Raw genomic sequence first — 19164 nt, 5'->3', positions numbered from 1 at the left:
GCAATGTTATTACTCACAAGTTTCCATGGCTTTTCTTGCTCATGAGCTGGTGCAAGTGGCTGACGACGTGCCTCCTTTTCCCTCGCTTCACCACTGTACAGACTCCTCGGGTGCATTCTGTATATTGTTTCTGCCATCAACTGGGCTCTTCTATGTTAATTATCACCAATAGTGTCATTTCACTGAAAATATCCGTATACCTCGAGGTTCCCAAGGATGTTTCCATAATATCGTTGTAGAGAAAATAGGTGAGCTTCAGGGAGGGAAGTAACAAATGTGGTCCTGAGCACTCCCTAAGAGCGCTCATGGCGCTTGGTTGTAGCCAACTTCAAAATAGTCTGTGTGATTGAGGCAAAAGGAGGAGCCGTCCTGGCAAGACACACAGAAATGGGCTGTTGCATGCTCCACATCTGCTTACGCTCTCTGCCCTTGGGGTTGCTAGAGTTGCAATAGTATTTATTTCCGCGCTTTTTTGTGCCACGTAACAACGTTTTTCTACCACTGCATATATATTATTAATACAATATTCCTTTAATTTTCAGCTCATTTCCTATTGATATTATTAGCTAGAGGCCACCTTGTGTGCCTTCACACACACCTGTAGGCAAGATTACATTTAATGAATACTGGATGAGATGAGCGCTTAAATGGGAATTTAACTTTCTTAAACATCCAGAGCAAACAATTCTCCAAGTTTCCTTATAAATGGGAAACTTGTGTGTAAAACTCCCACCCTCTGAAAAAAACATTACTTATCCTTGCCCTTGAGTTTTTGTGGGGTTTGTTTTGTTAACTCTGTTCCAGGGGCAACAGAAGTTGCAGTCACTCTGGAGGAACCCTTAGTTGAGGTTTGTGTGAAACCCTGAAGCCGTGAATGTGCTTCTGCAATTAAAACCGTCAAACAACCTACAACAAGGCCTCCTACTTCCAAGACAACAAAATATATCTGGTTCTAATTATTTCAATAACTAAGACAGCTTTCAGTACACTTGTGGACAGAAAAATAATGAAAGAACAAATAAGCATATGTAGTCACAAAGAATATGAATGATACAGTATTTTTTTTTCAAATTTCAAGTGTTCGAGATTTTGCTCCAAGAAAAATGATCCTGAGCACTTTTGCAGAATATAAAGGTATTAGGAAGCACATGGTTTATTTACTAAAAACGTAATCACCTTTTTTCTCGCTAACACATCCCTGTTTTCTCAGAGAACTGGACACATATTTCCTCCTGTCTGCAATATGACTGTAGGATCTGTGTCCACCTTTAATCCATCAATACTTGACAGCCCACAAGACCAAGTGTGTTCTGTTTTACACATATTTTACAAACTGGTTCTAAAGACTTTAAACAAAAGCCAAAAGCTGTGAGTGAACAGTTTTCTTCTTAAAAAGCAAAAGCTGGGATGAAGGGAGAGGGGCTGTTCTCCATGTCCAAGGATTCTGCACCACTCAGTGCAAGTGTGAAGTTTAGCCACTGTGTAATTTATCCTGGGTGATTTAATAGATACAGAGTTATAGTTATGCTGTTATATTTGTCTATGTATTGGTTTACTGTAGTCATCAACTCTTTACAAAGAAAAGCAGAATCATCACTCCCTGGGGCAGATGTGCTCTTCAGTAAGTGCTGACATTTATCTTTCGCTTTGAAACATTCACTTCCATCTTCTAATTGCTGGTTTTAATGGAAAGGAAAGGAGCTGTCCAGCTTTTCACTGGGCTTTGTCCTCACAAAGGTCTTTTACTTGAGACTTGGTGTAATCCAGTCAGCTACATGTGTCTTCTGTATATGGAACAGGTTCCCATGCACTAATGTGCTCCATGTGCCTCTGTCCACAGGGCCCCTGTTAGGGAGCCCATGCTTATGTAAAGCTGTTCTCTTCCTGCCCCACCCTCTAAACTGGGTTGTAGCAGATGGTGTTTTACTGATGCTGACTTAGGATGTGTTAAAAGTCATGAGATGCAGGTAGCTTGGAGTTAGTTTCCTTTTTGTGATATGTTCTTTATTATACTTGTCGATGTTTACACTGTTCAAGGAAGGCATCTTTGGTCTACGTTTGAGTTATTTCTGCGGTACTGTCACAGGTATTAATTATGTGCTCCTAGAAAGTGGAAAGACAACTATTTTCTTTCACCAGACTAAAATATAGCTCTAAAATATAGCTCTAGATATAAAATAAAGCCAGTTCATTGTTCACTACATTTCCAAATAATTTTTAAGATATCTGGTTTTGAAACAACTCCCAAATTTTAGAAACTAAAACCAAAAAAAAAAAAATGGAAAGAATCAATAATTTTTATCCTAGGGTGTAAAATGTGATATATATGTGGTGGTAGACTGGGCTTGGGTGTAATGGACCTGACTGTAAGGGAGAGAAAATTCCATGAATCATTTTTATGAAATCCATGAACTCTTTCAACCCACTAACCTACTAAGTAGTAGTCTTATATTGCAAAAAAATGAGTGCCTTAATTCTGAGCCATTTATCTCCTTCTTACCAGGGGGATCTGGCCTATGGTGGCTCCAGAAGTTTCAGCTAAGAACATCATAAGACTTTGTTGTCTAAAGTGTACCTGTGTGCTTGTTCTGCTTTATGCTTGCTTCACAACTTGAAATTACATATGCGGTTTTTGTTATTTTAAGGCACTCAACCAGAATGCTGAACTAAGGAGTCGGTTGAACAGAATACATTCAGAATCTGTTATTTGTGATCAGGTTGTCAGTGTAAATATTATTCCTAGCCCTGATGAGGTAAGACTCATTTTTAATAGACGTAGAATACTTATTTTATAGCACCTAAATCTACTGCCTCTTTTTATTTATTTTTATACAGTTCTTTCACTGCTGATACGATTCCCAGCATAAATATTGTGTTGCTGACAGTTCAGTGTTCTTTGGAGTGAAGGATGTACATGAGCTTGACATCATTGATTATTGGTGATCAGTTGTCTGTTTTTATTTATTCCTGTGTTCATCTCATGCTACTGAATATTTAGTTTGTGTATACTCCAGCTTGTGAATTTTCTCTCACTCTTCATTTGAAATATTTCTTATCATCAATGGCCCGTGAAATGTTGAAAGCAAACTCTTTCAGCTGAGAAGGTACTAAATAAAAGTTTGCTTAAGGTTTGTTTTAAAAGTCCTATCTAAGAAGAGAAGTCACCTGACCTTGCTAAGATACTACTATTAGTGCTGCTACAGCTCCTACTGATGATGATGCTAATAATTAATGGTTAACGCGTGTCAAGTGAATGCTTACTATGTGCTTGGCATTGTGCTAACCCAGTTTATACATGTTATCTGATTTCACACCCCCAACGACTCTCTGAGGTAGGTGCTATTACTCCATTTTTCAGAAGAATTTTTGAAGACATGGTTAGAGGATAGGAGAACATTCAGTATTTGGGCTAAACTTGAGTGTATAATTCTGTTTATAATCCTTTATAAAATTATTATTTTTAGCCATGAGAATTTATACTTTTCAACAGTAATACGTGTAACAAGGTGAGAGTTTTAACTAATACTAAGGCCATATTTGCACCAAAAATGTACATTTTTCTAGAAATCTGGGGGTGCAAGTGTTCTGCCATCTAACTGCTTAGGAAATACCATCCCCAGACAGCTTCTCTTTGATGTAAGTTACCCACCCCGCGTCCATCCACCTCCATGGGTCCTGTGATCTCTGATGACACTTATGCCTACTCAACTGCCCAGAATCTAGAGGTATTTCTAAAATTTTGTCATTCAAAAATTAGTCAACAATCTCAGTTTGAATCTTCTTTGCAACTTGAAATGTGTACTAGAATATATATATTTTAGTTCTCTTACATATTTTTCTGATTGAAACTTAAATTGTATCCTTGAAAACAATATTTATTACTTACTGAATAAAAATGCAATTTGAAATAAGGTTCAATACTCTAATCATATGTTTCATTGGATAAAATTCATGATCAAACTGGAAAATGACTTTTATATATTCCATCTCAAAAATTAGTCTTCTAGACTGTTTTCTTAGCATATCTCTAGTGGTTTCTACAGATACTGCTTGAGGTGTAGTATACTGGTTAGAATATGGCTAGTTAATGACAAGCCTAAGCATGTGACAAGGAACTTGTCTCCACAGTCAGTTCAGGGTATTGATAGGGGCTCAACCTGTTACATTCCACTTAATATTAATTGAGCATAGATTTAAAATCAACTCACCTTTCAGCTGCACCTTTTGGATTCTTTAGGCATATTGGAAGGAAACTTATGCAGTGGTCATTACTCAGTTGCCAGTGAAAATTAGCTGTGGTCACTACTTTTTTAACATATAGTATGAATTTTTCTAGAAATCTGGCTAGTACGTCATGGTCTCATTTGAACAAATAGCCATTCTTACAGGGAAGAAAACGATTACACCATATGCTTTTCTCTTCTGCAGGCTGGTGAGCAAATCCATGTCAGTCTCCCCCTGTCACAACAAGTAGCCAATGAGAGCCGCCTCTCCATGTCGGAGTCTGTCTCTGAGTTCTTCGATGCCCAAGAAGTGCTCCTCTCTGCAAGCTCATCAGAGAATGAGGTAAGGTTCCTTGATGCATCAACCCTAACTGCTTCTGGCCATGAGTTTCGGTTAAAGAAAGTAAGACTGTGGAACTTTTTTTTTTTTTTAATATTATAGTAAGATGTCCAAATAGTAGCAAAGCCAGAAGCATGCAAACTATATGGTTTCCATTTACTGAGCCCTTAACACTGGGCACCAACTCAATAGTCACAAATTTGATGAATGAAAAGAAAGAATCAAGATTTATTCTGACTTACCTGTACAGTTCATATTTCAGGGTAAACAAATAGTTGATAACAGACTCCTTTATAGAAGGAGACTAGCTAATAAATACATTAAGCATGAGAAAATAAGAAAATTACCATTCATGTTTGTACCTACACACACACACATCCATACACATCTTTACCAGAGACAAGAATTTGAACTTAGAAGGATAATGTCTAGCATATATCTAGTTGGCTAATTATCATTTTTGGAGGTTACCACTGGCTACCATAAAAGCTTGCTTGCTTATTGGCTTGCTTGTCATGCCCGTGAATCTTGACAAGGTTTGGAAACAAGAAATCTCTTCCTTGGTCAGGTTGCAGAAATTCTTTTACTGAAATTTAGTCAAGTACACTTAGAATTTTTTTTTTTTTCTTTTTTGGCATGGGAGAAGCAGCCAAAACTCTTTCCCACACAGTTGTTTAAGAATTTTGTCATTTGAGATTGCAAATCTGTACTGCATTTTTACAAAAAAGGAGATGAAATAGTTGCTAAGTGTTATTTCCATATGCATGGAAAATAGATTGAAAGGAAAAATGCTGACAATTAGTAGTAGCTCTTTTTGGATGTTTGGAAGTATGAGTGATTTTAGAAAGAAAAATAAGTGGAAAATAGAAAGAGTGAACACATCACTTTTCTAATGGAGAAAAGCTAAAACAGAATTTTGTATCAGGTACTGAGTTTGTTACCACATCAAGCTAGGCACTTGCCTCTCAGATTCCAAGTCATACATTAAAAGATTCACAGAAACTTCCATTCACAAGACAGAGAACTAGTTTAATGCTAGTTCTACATGCTACCAACATTTTTTTCTCTGACTCTCCCTTTTCTGGGCTTCCATTGCTGACCCAGTTCTTTGTCCTTATTCAGGCAGACAAACTTAACTATACATTATCTGGGCTTTGACCCATCATCTGATAAGTTTATAGCATAGCCCTATGAGAGCAACCTAATTTCCCTATTTCTAGTTCTTGGGGTCACATTCAACTGGGCACCCAGTTGCCACTTGCACCAGCCACTGGCAATGCAGAAATGAAGAGGATGTGAAGCAGGTTACATGCATGAGTCCAAGCAAGATGGTGGTGCTACCCCCGTGAAAGAGTGGACCAAGTGGCCGATAAAGGGGCAAGGTAGTAGATGACAGAGGCGTGTGGAGTTGATATACTCACTTTAAGGCATTGTGAGTTTATCAGACCTCCCAGTGGAGTTATCTGGCAACCTGTTGGATATTCAGGTCTACAGCTCAGGGAGAAAGCAGGTCTAAAGAGAGAGCAAGAGTCAGCTCAGGATCCACCCAACCACCTGCCTGTGAGACATTGCCACCTGGGTGCTCCACAGACTGTCTAATTCAGCATGTCCAAGTGAATTAATCCGCAGCCCCCTTACACACATGCACACACACACCCCCCAAGGGGAAAAACTCAAACTTACCCATACTTCTCATATTGCTTTTCTAAGTGCTTTTCTCCCCAGTTGTTCACATCAAATACCTGAGTTGCCTCAGTATTTCCCTTCACTACCACCCATCATCCATGTTGATTTACTCATCGGGTTCTGTAATTTCTGTCACCTAAATACTCTCAGATACATACATTTTCCTAAAGCTTCACTGCTGCTACTGCAATTCAATCCTCCATCAGCTCCCCACCTAAATTACCCTGTCAGTCTCCATAACTAGTTTTCCTGCCTCCTTTATTGCCTCCTCGAATCCATTTTCCACTGGGCACCCTGGCTAATCTTTCCAAAATGCAAATCTGATGATGTCCCTATTCCCCAGTGTCCAATATAAACTCCTTAGCTATCGTACAAAGACTCATAATCTGGTCTCTGCTCTCAGCTGCAGCTTCTTGCAACCTCTCTTCTTCTGGTGCCCTCCAGAGGCCAATGGAGTGCTTCCTGCAGTTGTCAATTTGCTCCAGACACCCCTTGTCCGTTGCTGAAATAAGGAAAGTGACTCTCTCCTACAACCCACACTGGAAAGAACTAAGCTATACATCTGTTCTTTGTGACTGGATCTTACAGGTTTTCATAAAATGTCTGTGTTTTGCTTAAATCTTTCCCCTTTATCACAACACTCAGTCTTAAGTATTTGAAGAAGCTGGACCAGGAGATAAACCCAAGTGACAGGCACCTCCACGTTCTCAAGGTTGTTCTTCCCCTTAGGCTAAGACTTTGTTCCTGAGGCAACCTCATCTGCCCAAGTTACCAAGTTCCCTTGTGATGAGATGCCCCCAGAAGGCTCCTTGAGTCTCTGGACAACAGACTTGGCAAGCCCACCTGGTTGGTTTACTGTACATGTGAGAATCCTAGTAGCTGCTGCAGGATGGGCTCAACTGCATATTCTGCATGACAGCTGCCAAAGGCTCTTGGGCCTCTGCATTGCCGCCCACCCTGGCTGAACACTTCCAGCGCCACGCAGTCAAATCGCTCACTCACTTCAGTCTACTCAAAAGTCACCTTCTGAGAAGCCTACCCTGGATGCCCTACCTACAGTGTAGAGCTACCATTTCCTCCTCACCCCTGACCTTGCACATGCCTCTTCCCTTCTGATTTTTTTTCCATAATGCTTATCACTATCCAACAAAATATATATTTCGCATGTTTATTGTGTGTCTCCCCCCACTAGAGTGAGGGCAGAGATTTCACCACTCTGTCCCCAGCACTAGAACATTCTGGTGAACCAGGAACTCAGTAAATATTTGCTAACTGAATGAAGGAAAGAAGGCTTATAGCTCATTACATATGATTAATCGGAGAAACATCTGGGCCTTAGCTGTCTTACATTAACATTTTCCATAACTGAGAGAAAAATCTTTATGTGCTTCACTTAATGAATGCACAATCTCTTTAAAAAAAAATGTTCTTCTCACTTCCAGAATGATCTACTTCCTTGCCTTTTAAACTTGCCTTTTAAACTTGTTTCTGCAATGCTGCATGCCTGGTCGCAGTTAGAAAAAAATATTTCCTGAACTCTTTTGAATCCCAAACCTCTAAAGAGAAATATTTGGCTCCAAGACTTCTTGAGCATGGGAGAGAAAACTAATATATATTAATTGTTTCATTATAATATGGCAGAGCCTTAACTTTATATACAGGACAACATGAGTGGACCATAGCCAGACTGCCCAGCCTTAGCTACTGCTCACACATACGATAATATAGATCTTATTCAGGGCCCACTGTCATTGTAGAGTTCTTTTATATTCTACACGGAACTTTCTACATGGGCATGGATATTGGACTATTTCTATCATATATTAGTTTGGGTGAAATTAGAAATTGAAGAGGACTAGACTGTTTATAGCTTCTAAATGTTCATGTAATAAACATGCATGCAACATGAATTAGGTTCAGGCAGGCCTTTGTCTTCTCTTAACATAATTGGATGTGATTAGCTTTTTTCAGAGAAATCACATGGAAGAGTTTGATTTACTTTTTATTTCTATCAAGGTTTAGAATGTGGCTTTCATGGGCCTAAAGGTTTAGCCTTCCATTTAGTTGCAGTCAATGAGAACTGGAAGCTAGCTGCAGTGGGAAAATACAAATGAGAAAAAGACTTTATTCTCAATTTGCTATCTTTATAGCATTGCTCAGGGTGCAAAAGCAAAACTATCATTATTCATTTACACGAAATCATTCTGAGTATAACTCTATCTCCCTAAATATATGAATTCTCCCCAACTCTATTAAAAACATCAGCAATAAATCCAGAAACCTTAAACGCAAAGGCTGATGGTTTTTATTACATACAAATTTAAAACTTTTACATGGCCAAAAAGAGTGGCATAAACAAATTAAAAAATAAATTGCAAACTAGAAAAAAATGCAGTTTATATGACAAGCTGAAAAATGTGTGAAAGATAAGACAGCAGTTTCACTAAAGATGAAATTCAAACTAGAGATCTTTTATGTGTGTTAGGTAGATACATACTAATATAGATTGATAATGTATAGTGTTTAAGTGGGTGTGAGAGATGGATGCTCTCATATACTGATGATGAGAACAAAGTAATACAGTACAATCTTCCAGGAGAGCAATTTGGCAACATACAGCTAAAGCCTAAAAGAGACTCATTTGACCCAGCAATTTCGCTTCTGGGAATAAATCTTAATGAAATTGCCAGACAGATTCACAAAAATATGTTTACAAGGATGTTCATCCAAGTATTGTCTGTAAGTAATAAAAAATTGGAAGCCACGTGAATGCTGGTTAAATTCCTTGTGTTATATAACTGTAATGAAATACGTTGCCATTCCAAGTAAGGATGAAGAGCTATATTTATAAGAATGGAAGTATATTCAGAACACTATAAAATAGTATGTAAAACAATCCCCTTTTTCAGTATCTAAAGATAAACGTATCAGTGTGTTTACATAGGCATTTTGAAATTGGGGGTAGTACCTATGAAATGTTGAAAGTGATTTCTTTTAGGTCATAGAATGGATGATTTTCATATCATCTGTTTAGCTTCATGTAATTTCTAACTTTTTACGATAAGAATGTTTTGTTTTTATGTGAAGAAAAAATAACAGCATATTTCCATTTTGAAGATAGTAAATAAGTATCAACAGCTTTCTTTCCTATAGTAGAAACATTGGTTTTCCCATTCCTCTGAATGGCTCTACAGTACTTCTCTGTTTTCTTATCTGCTCTGTCTCTAAATCCCCTTAGTACATATGTTGCCCCTTAATTTTATTCTTTTTTTTTTTTTTTTTGTCTGTGCTGGGCCTTCGTTGTGGTGTGCGGGCTTCTCTAGTTGCAGCACGCGGGCTCTAGAGCACATGGGTTCAGTAGTTGCAGTGCGCATGCTTAGTTACAGTATGTGGGATCTTAGTTCCCTGACCAGGGATCAGACCCAGGCCGCCTGCACTGGGAGCACGGAGTCTTAACCACTGGACCGCCAAGGAAGTCCCTGCCCCTTAATTTTATTCTTATGTGAATTTTGGTTTCATTTTAGTTCCATGTTTCTCTCACGTAGAGAATGGCTTAATTCTCGATTTCTCCCTGTCCCTAAATCCTTCTCCCCTGCCCCCAGATAATCTGCCAAATTTTGTCCGTATACTTCAGATGTGGTTCCCAAATGCAGTTTTACTACTTGATCCTTACTGTGGCCATCTTAGTGTTACTGGTCAGTATTTCTTACCCAGATCTATGTAGGATCCTATTGTCTGGCCTCCCTAGGGAAAGCTGCTGAGTATCTTCCTGAGAATTAAATAGGACTCTGTCATTTCCTTGCATTTAATAACTCATATGATTATATTGTGAACCCTTTATGTTGACATGAAAAGCCCTTCACAGTCGGACCTCATCTCATTCGCCCTGTCCTCTGTTACAGCCACTCAACTTCTTAGCACTCCTAGAATAAATGTTTCTCTCATGGTCCTTGCTGTTGCACACTATCCCTTCTTCTTGTGCTTCTCCCCCTTCTAACAACTGGGCAACTCCTGCATCCTCCAACACCCAGTTCAAATACTACTTCCTCCGGGCAGCCTGTCCTGACTCCTCTAGGGGGATCCACAGGGCCTCCTTTTTTTGCACATTCTTACTGTGTTGAATTGAAACATTTCTGGTTATGCACTGGCCTCCCCCAGCGTCTCAGCCCAACTAAGACAGAAAGCTACTTAAAGACAGGGCTGCTTTCTGGCAATCCTACATTCTGGCTCACGGGGGACCCTCAGGTGTTCATTGCGCATATGCCACATACAGTTCCCACTGGGACCTCTGCTTCTCATTTGGGCAATATCCTGTTGTTTTTCATTGTTTGATTTTTCTGAACTTTCAAGACTGAATGAGAATTCTGATCCTTTCTACGTTCTTCCCTCCCTTAGGCTTCAGACGATGAGTCTTACATCAGTGATGTGAGTGATAATATATCTGAAGACAACACCAGTGTTGCAGACAACATTTCTCGGCAAAGTATGCATCCTTTGAGCTTCCAGGTGGTTCTATCTACATGCCAAGTTACAATGCTGATGATTCAATAAACAATCATTTTGACCCCGTAGCTAATTTTTCCTTTTGCAGCTGATCAGTAAATTTTTACTTGTATAATCTGGTGAGGTAAATGGTTGAAAATGTTGTTAGGTAGATGGTTAAAAGAAAAAGTTTAAATATCATATATTAACGCATATATGTGGAACCTAGAAAAATGGTACAGATGAACCGGTTTGCAGGGCAGAAGTTGAGACACAGATGTAGAGAACAAACGTATGGACACCAAGGGGGTAAAGCGGGGGGGGGGGGGGCGGGGGGGGGGTGTGATGAATTGGGAGATTGGGATTGACATGTATACACTGATGTGTATAAAATGGATGACTAATAAGAACCTGCTGTATAAAAAAATAAATAAAATAAAATTCAAAAATTACATAATAATAAGACATACAGAAAAAAAAGAAAAAGTTTAGTTCTTGGGCAAACCAAAATTTTGTGTCCTTCATATTAAATATATTTAATTTTTAGAAGTTTGACTTGTCTTTTATTGTGTAATACTTAGTATATTTAACACTTTGTTTAAAAAACTGTACATTGATGTTTTGTGCGTTTATCAGCAACCTTGTATTGAAATAATTCTCTTCTCTCTTGAGAGAGTATAATGAAGGCTTAAGAAATGTATCACAATCAGAATTATTTGAAAGGGTTCCTACCCTCCCAGGTTCTGGGAAATAAGGAAAGCAAGATCTCTTTCACTGTGATTCTCCTCTTTCTCCCTCTTCCAGTCTTGAACGGGGAGCTTACAGGAGGAGCCTTCCGAAACGGACGTCGAGCACGCCTGCCAGCTCCCTGTCCCGACACCAGTAACATTAACCTATGGAATATCTTGAGGAACAACATTGGTAAAGACCTGTCTAAAGTCTCCATGCCTGTGGAGCTAAACGAGCCACTCAACACTCTGCAGCATCTCTGCGAGGAAATGGAGTATAGTGAGCTTCTGGACAAGGCTTCGGAAACGGACAGTCCCTATGAGCGCATGGTAATAAATAACAGAGCAGCGCCCTTTGGAGATTTGCCAACCCTAGACCTGGGCTAAGGCAGAATTCATTTTGATAGCATATTTGGTTGTTGCCTAATACTCTCACCGCATAGGTAAGAGGAATCCATTGCATAAACCAGGCAGGGCCAGAAAGATCCAGATACCTCTACTGAAAGATACACACTTTGTGACTTATTCTTGGTTCTGGGTGGTTCTAAAGTTAGAATGAAAAGGTATCACCCTCCTCACAGGTTTAAGACATGCCTAGCCTTGTTTTATCAGCTTTTCCTGAATGCCAGGGGAGCCCGTTTGTTCAGGAACTTAGGTCTGAGAAAGTAACCTCCTGTTTGTTCTTTGCCCTGGCCTCTCTACTCCATGTGATTGTGGAAAACTTGACCTGCCCTCTGAAAAGCACCACCAGCCACAGCCCTCCTGCTAAGATTGTGCAAATGGCATAACCTATACACTGGCTTTCAGAACCTTTGAACTCTGTGATACTCAGGAAATTGGACAGACAGATAAATGAAGAATATTTGGCTTCAGTTGTCTGCTGGTTCCCATGAAGAGAGTTTAACCTCATTTTCAATTATCTTTTTTTCCCTATGAGTATATGAAGAGTCTGTGCAAAAAATAGAAAATGCAAATGCCATCAAATGAGCATCCACTGATGGGGATGTATAAAATCTAGAGGAATAAGAGACAAACAGACCTGGAAGTAGTCTCTCCTATATTATTTTCCTTTCTTAAATGTTTTAACAGGTTCTTATTGCTGCATTTGCAGTTTCAGGATATTGCTCCACCTATTTCAGAGCAGGAAGTAAGCCATTCAACCCTGTCCTTGGGGAGACTTATGAATGCATTAGAGAGGACAAAGGATTCCGTTTTTTCTCAGAACAGGTAAGTCCCACTGGACTCAGTGAGTTTCTGTATAGAAACTGTAGGAGTGCTGTTTGATGATGAAAATAGCTTTTTGATAAACATCTGATTGAGGTGGGTTATAATACTAGTTAACAGAAAATTCACTTAGCCTATCTATATAACTACAACCTCTAAATGTGTTTAAGCATGAAGTTGTAAAAGTTAAAGATTCAGTAATTTACTTATACATTTTGAGAATAATTCACTAATAGAGATGGATGAGTTGAGTAGTTTTTATTTGGGGGTAGCCAATATACGTTGTAAAAAATTATCATTTATGGAAGTTTTAACACTGATGTCATTTTTTTGTTTTTAATTCCCAGGTTAGCCATCATCCACCCATTTCTGCCTGTCACTGTGAATCCAAGAATTTTGTGTTTTGGCAAGGTTTGTATTTCAATTATCACTTCAAAATCCAATTGATGAGCCTATGAGAAAGTTTCTAGTTTCCAAAGTACTCAGTTTAGATTTCTTCTTTTAGAACTCAGAGAATATTGGTAGTTGGTGTGGAGTTCAGTTTGAGAAATTAGATTTCTTGATTTAAAGATGGAACCATGTCATCTAGGAGATGGGATTATTTATTTAGGAAGCAAAGCCCTATGGGACAGCAGAGCTCTATGCTGACTATGCCAGCTCAGGGCTATTTCTTTACTTCATTCAACTCATTGTCTGCATCTTTAGCATGGAGGTTGTATCTGCTGGCTTCTTGCTTCTTGAGGGTGTGCAAAGAGATCTTAATCCTCAAAGAAAGCTCTAGAACACGTCATATATGGTCACAGTCTATTTAGGTATATATACATTGCAGTGATTTCTGGTCTTTAACTCACTGAGGCTTGGGGGTTTGGAATGAAGTCTCTACTTGTTCGATTAGAATGTTGCAAACTCGCCTAGAATAAAAAGTTTCAAAACCCCTCTAGAAAGAAAAAAATATATATGTAAATTTACCATTAAGTGTGAATAGTTCCCTCACATTCAGGGGAGGTCCAAAGGGTACTTCACTGATTGCAGTATGACTCTTCTCACATGTACTTCCTCAACCTAAAAAGGATATGAAATGATAGACCAGCACTGTGACTGTACTTTATTTCAGATTAAGAAAGTAAATCATTTCTTCTTCGTAACAAAGAGTCAGAAATTTTGTGGAGATAGCACTAAGCTCCCTTATTTCATCAGAATGAGACCGGGCAGTTATTACAAATACACAGATACACCTGAGTACAGGTAAAACATAAAGCCATCATGTGAGGTGAAGTGCTGGGCCCTGGGTGGTATCTTAACAGCCAGCACAGGAACATGTTCATTAAGTTAATCCCACTTTCTCATAAATCTTACCTATCTGTGTTTAGAGGCATTATTTTTTTACTGTTCTCCCAAGTCATGTAACTCTTTAAATATGTATATAAATCAGTCGTGCTGCCATACCACAATGTGCAATTACTTTTTCTATACATCACACACACACACACACATATACATACACACATATATACATATATATATATATAAAATATTTCCACCATTTAGTTAAAACTTAAAACAACATTTGTGGAGACGTTAACACAGAGTAGAGTCTATGTATGTGTGTATGTGAGTATGCACACATACACACACAGGTTATTCCAAGACTTTACCAGTTTTATTTGTTGAAAACACATATAGAGCATATACTATGGAAAAATATACATAGATATTTGGGGGGTGGTTTTCACAGTTAATCTCACCTTGGGCCATCCTCAGGCACTTGTCTTATTAAAGCAACACTATAGAATCAGTTGGGATTACAAAAGTTTCCTTTGTAAAATATAAAGTGTAATACAAAAGTTCATTTTTCTAGAGTAAATGATTAGATATGGAGTGTATATTTCTTGTCCTCTGCCTTATGTCATTTAGATATCAGATGGAAAAACAAGTTCTGGGGGAAGTCGATGGAAATCCTGCCTGTGGGAACCCTGAATGCCATGCTTCCAAAGTAGGTTGCGCTCATCTTCCTTTTGGTCTCTTATCTGATATTTTAAATCATAAATGGGTATTTGAAACTCTAGAAGGTGCCAAGGGGCCATTTCCCTGTATGGCCAATGTTTCTGTTAACTTCACCGAAGTTTTGAGACTGGGCCCCGACAAAAGCTAATGAGAACTTTAGCAAATGTGTCGAAGCTTCCTTTTTATCTCTTCACATCCTGCGTTCATCAGTCAGCGCCTACCTGTCCCAGTCACCACATTAGTTTGCATTTTATATGAAAATAAAATGCAAACTAAAATGGCTCTTTTTAGCCATTTCTTTTTTATATAATCTATACTTTCACTTTTGAGTTCATCTTAGATCCAGGCACTATTTTTAATGTTCAGTTCATTAAGGAAGTGATAGAATCCTTTTATGGTTGTTTTCTAGAGGATATAGCCTATACATCTTAAAATTAATTGAAGTTTTCATTGAGGCCAAAGGCTTGATTGTTTTTCTTTCTTTCTTCATTTGGTTGATTTTTGTTCTGTTTTGTTATTGTCTATTTGAATGACAGAATTTGCTGGTAGATTCAATATAGAGGACGGTGGGGAGAGGGAGGAATTCCCAGGGCCACAAAATAAACTTTCAGTATTTACAAACTCATGAGGAAGAGAGTTTTCCATAGTGCCTACATCATACCAATTCATACATTTTTTAGAAACCCAGAAGCATTTCATTTTGAAACAGTGTTTTATTTGAACATATATGTAATGCGCAAATTTAAAGGTGAGTAGAAACCGTCATCGCCTTCCTTGGCAGAAACTCAGTAACCTTACTCTCCAGAATTTGTATTAGATTCATGCCATCTATGCTCATCAGTCTTTTCCCAAAGAATTATTCACATATTTGGCCTTAACTCACAGCATGAAACAATGTCCTCAGAGTAGTCTTTCTTGAATGTACACCCTACTCTCTCCTCCCTGGGACCCTACTGTGATGGCCCATTGCCTATAGGGTAAGTCCAGACTCACTGGTGGGTCATTAAGGGCCTTGTCTGCTCTGCCCTGTCCTACCTTTCCAGCCTTACCTCCCATCACACCCACTCACCTGAAGTGTGCCACACACAGGTCCCTGGATGCATTGTGCCCTTCTGGCCTCTGTGGCTTTGTCTCTGCCTTTCCCAGCCTGTAGTACCTTCCTCTCCACCCTCCAAGCTTAGACCAGACCCAGCCTCTTCTAGAAAATCTTCCTTGCCACTCGCCCCACGTTCCAGGCAGATCTAAGGACACTCCTCTGCGCTCTTATAAGCGTCCATCTATCCCTACCGTACTATTGGCTCCGGGAGAGCAGGAAACGGACCCTATTCAACTTGGTAGCTTTAGCACCTGGCCCATAGAAAGCACTGAAATGTTCCTTAAATGAATGAATCATGTCATAAATGGCCTTGACCACATAGAAACTTCCAAGAAAGAAATAAGAGAAAGATGAGGGGAAAGGAAGCTATGGCTAAAAAATATTCTCATTGGTAGAAACAGTAATATTTATTTGTTACCTTCACTGTTTTTAATCAGTGCTGTATTCTTCACTAGGTATGGAGATTGTTATGTGTGGAATAAGGTCACCACGTGCATACACAACATCCTGAGTGGGAGGAGATGGATAGAGCATTACGGAGAAGTAACCATTAGAAACACCAAAAGCAGTGTTTGCATTTGCAAACTCACATTTGTCAAGGTAAATAATCTTACAATAGCAAAGGAAAGATACATAAAATGCTTCCTAGGGAAGAAATGAAACAATTACCTTAAGCTGCAGCAAGTGAGTTAGTTCTGCATCATTGATCCTTATGGACATTTTAGATAAAAAAGCAGGACCAGCTGGTGGAGTTGCTCCAGGCATGCGGACGTCTGACGGTGTAGAGGTCAACAAAGGCACCATCTTGAAAGAGAAAAAAAAAATTCTTGTTAAAGAATTTTCTTTTTAAGCAGCCAGTTCATTAAGTAAAATTCCAGAGAGTACTTCTTGCCTATAACAAGTCTCCTGGTTTATATTCTATTTATATTCCTGCTTGATTACAACATATTCAAGTGATCTTATTTTAGGGAACTAAATATATCGCACTTGTCATTTTCTGAAGACGCATAGAGATGATAGCTTCCAGTCCCTATAAGCTTATCCAACTCTGCCATTATTATATATAATCTTAAATAAGTTCAACAAAAAGCAGTACCTTTATTAACAAGAGAAGATGTTAGATATTTTTCTTTTTTCCTTTTTTTCTTTATAGACTGATTAAGTGGTTCAGAACTGAGGAGCCAGGATCACCATTTGCGCTGACTGGGTCGTGCGTGACAGTAACTGTGCGCACTTAGTTTTTTAGGCTAGGAGAAACTTCGATTTAGGCCTGCCCCTAATATTTGCAGAGCTCAGGGCAAGAGTACAAATGGCAGTCCCCATACCGTATGTGTAAATACTTAAAGTATGTAAATCAAGCCCACAAGCTGTCAAATATGTTCTATCCTTTCACGCTGACAAAAGTACCTTTTCTGACAAAACCTGCAAGTGCAGGTTGGACACTTGGGAACACCGAGCTGGAAACCTGGCAGCGCAGGAGAACCAGTCTGGCCCACGGCCTTCCCCACTTGCTTCCCACCCCCAGCTCTGCCCTGCGCTGCAAGGGGCCGCAAACACGTGTGTAGGCAGTCCAGTCCACACCCCCACAAACAGCCACCCTTGGCCACCCGTCAGGCCTAACGATAAATCCAAGGAAAGGCCTGTGCAGGCTGTGGAATAAGCTTAGAACCATTTGTGGGTTTTTTGTTTCTGGCTGTGTTGGGTCTTCGTTGCTGCATGCGGGCTTCCTCTAGTTGTGGCAAGAGGGGGCTACTCTTCGTTGCGGTGCATGGGCTTCTCATTGCGGTGGCTTCTCTTGTTGCGGAGCACAGGCTCTAGGCACGTGGGCTTCAGTAGTTGTGGCACGTGGGCTCAGTAGTTGTGGCTCACAGGCTCTAGAACGCTGGCTCAGTAGTTATGGCACACAGACTTAGTTGCTCCGTGGCATGTGGGATCTTCCCGGACCAGGGCTCAAACCCATGTCCCCTGCATTGGTAGGTGGATTCTTAACCACTGCGCCACCAGGGAAGTCCCGCTTAGAGCCATTTGGACAAGGAATTCTAGGGTCTTGCGTACTTGGGGCCTGATCTAGAATAGGGGCTAAGGGATCCAGATGGGTAAATTCCTGCCGACTTCTGACCCCTTGGGGAGGAGCATGGCTGGAAGAGAGCTAGAACAAGGTGTTCCTGATTAAATTTAATCATTTACAGCTACTATGAAAATGATTTTACAAACTATTTCTCCAGTGTTGCCAATTGAAAATCATTAAAATCCATGAGCCAAGGGTAGTTCAAGACAGGACAATGGGAGGAAGAAGTTGCTTAACCTGTAAATTAATATTCAGTTAAGATAGAAACTGACCCTTCTCTGGGCTGTGGTCTCATGCTCTAACATGGAGTGGGGTCATCCCTTTCTTAAAAGTTGGGGTCATCCCTTTCTTAAAAGTTAAGTCAGCTAACACTTAGATAGCCACCCTTCCATGCAAAACATTTTGAGATAGATGCCTGGAAATGGTTTGCGTGAGAAACTTCAAGGTTAAGAAAATTTTCCATGTGGAAGTTACAGGGATTGGTGTTATTAAAGAGATTGAGTGTTTTAACTGGAGTTTGGTTTCTCCAGGTGAATTATTGGAATTCTAATGTGAATGAAGTCCAGGGGGTTGTGATGGATCAGGAAGGGAAGGTGGTGCACCGGCTGTTTGGGAAGTGGCATGAAGGGCTGTACTGCGGTGTGGCCCCTTCCGCCAAGTGCATCTGGAGACCAGGTGAGACCGGCATGAGTGTCCTGCCTCAGGGGGGCTCCATGAGTGGCAGAAGGCAGGGAAGGTCAGATCATCCCATGCGGTACACCTTATGTTTTCTTTCTTTTTTTTTTTTTTTTTTTTTTTTTTTTTGCGGTATGCGGGCCTCTCACTGTTGTGGCCTCTCCCGTTGCGGAGCACAGGCTCCGGACGCGCAGGCTCAGCGGCCATGGCTCACGGGCCCAGCCGCTCCGTGGCATGTGGGATCTTCCCGGACCGGGGCACGAACCCGTGTCCCCTGCATCGGCAGGCAGACTCTCAACCACTGTGCCACCAGGGAAGCCCCTTATGTTTTCTTTTAATAGATTAAAAACATAGATGCTTAAGACAATAATATTTACATCTATACTCAATCCACAAGTTAAATAAATTCCAATATTTGATAGTAAGGAGTTGTAGAATTGAGACCAAATCTGACGTGTGGTCAGAGATTGGGCTTCATGTAAAATCTCTCTAAATGTAATAACCGCATTTCAAAAACTAGGTATACTTATTAAACCATTTGAATAATTGAAATATACAAACTCAAATCCCTACTCGTGTTATTTATTCTCTGTTTTAGTAAAACAAAGGAAAGCCTGCAAACATCCATAATCCACAAA

General features: G+C 39.8%; 1 protein-coding gene across 7 annotated transcripts in view; it reads left to right on the top strand.

The window, feature by feature from the left end:
- The window catches only part of OSBPL6 (oxysterol binding protein like 6), a 206845-nt gene that overhangs the window by 181593 nt on the left and 6088 nt on the right, over nt 1-19164 (top strand). For all 7 annotated transcript variants that reach the window (XM_029225083.1, XM_029225080.1, XM_029225081.1 and 4 more), the window contains 9 exons: nt 2646-2753; nt 4429-4566; nt 10645-10732; nt 11536-11789; nt 12549-12686; nt 13031-13094; nt 14598-14676; nt 16239-16383; nt 18382-18526. In XM_029225083.1, coding sequence (XP_029080916.1) covers nt 2646-2753; nt 4429-4566; nt 10645-10732; nt 11536-11789; nt 12549-12686; nt 13031-13094; nt 14598-14676; nt 16239-16383; nt 18382-18526 — 1159 coding nt within the window. The remainder of the gene's footprint in view (nt 1-2645; nt 2754-4428; nt 4567-10644; nt 10733-11535; nt 11790-12548; nt 12687-13030; nt 13095-14597; nt 14677-16238; nt 16384-18381; nt 18527-19164) is intronic.

This window comes from Monodon monoceros, unplaced genomic scaffold (genome assembly GCF_005190385.1).
Source record: "Monodon monoceros isolate NGI ecotype Baffin Bay Population unplaced genomic scaffold, NGI_Narwhal_1 Super_Scaffold_16, whole genome shotgun sequence".
NCBI classification, from domain to species: Eukaryota; Metazoa; Chordata; class Mammalia; order Artiodactyla; family Monodontidae; genus Monodon; species Monodon monoceros.
Note: the sequence above shows the minus strand (reverse complement) of the source record. Positions and strands in the feature narration are given on the sequence as shown.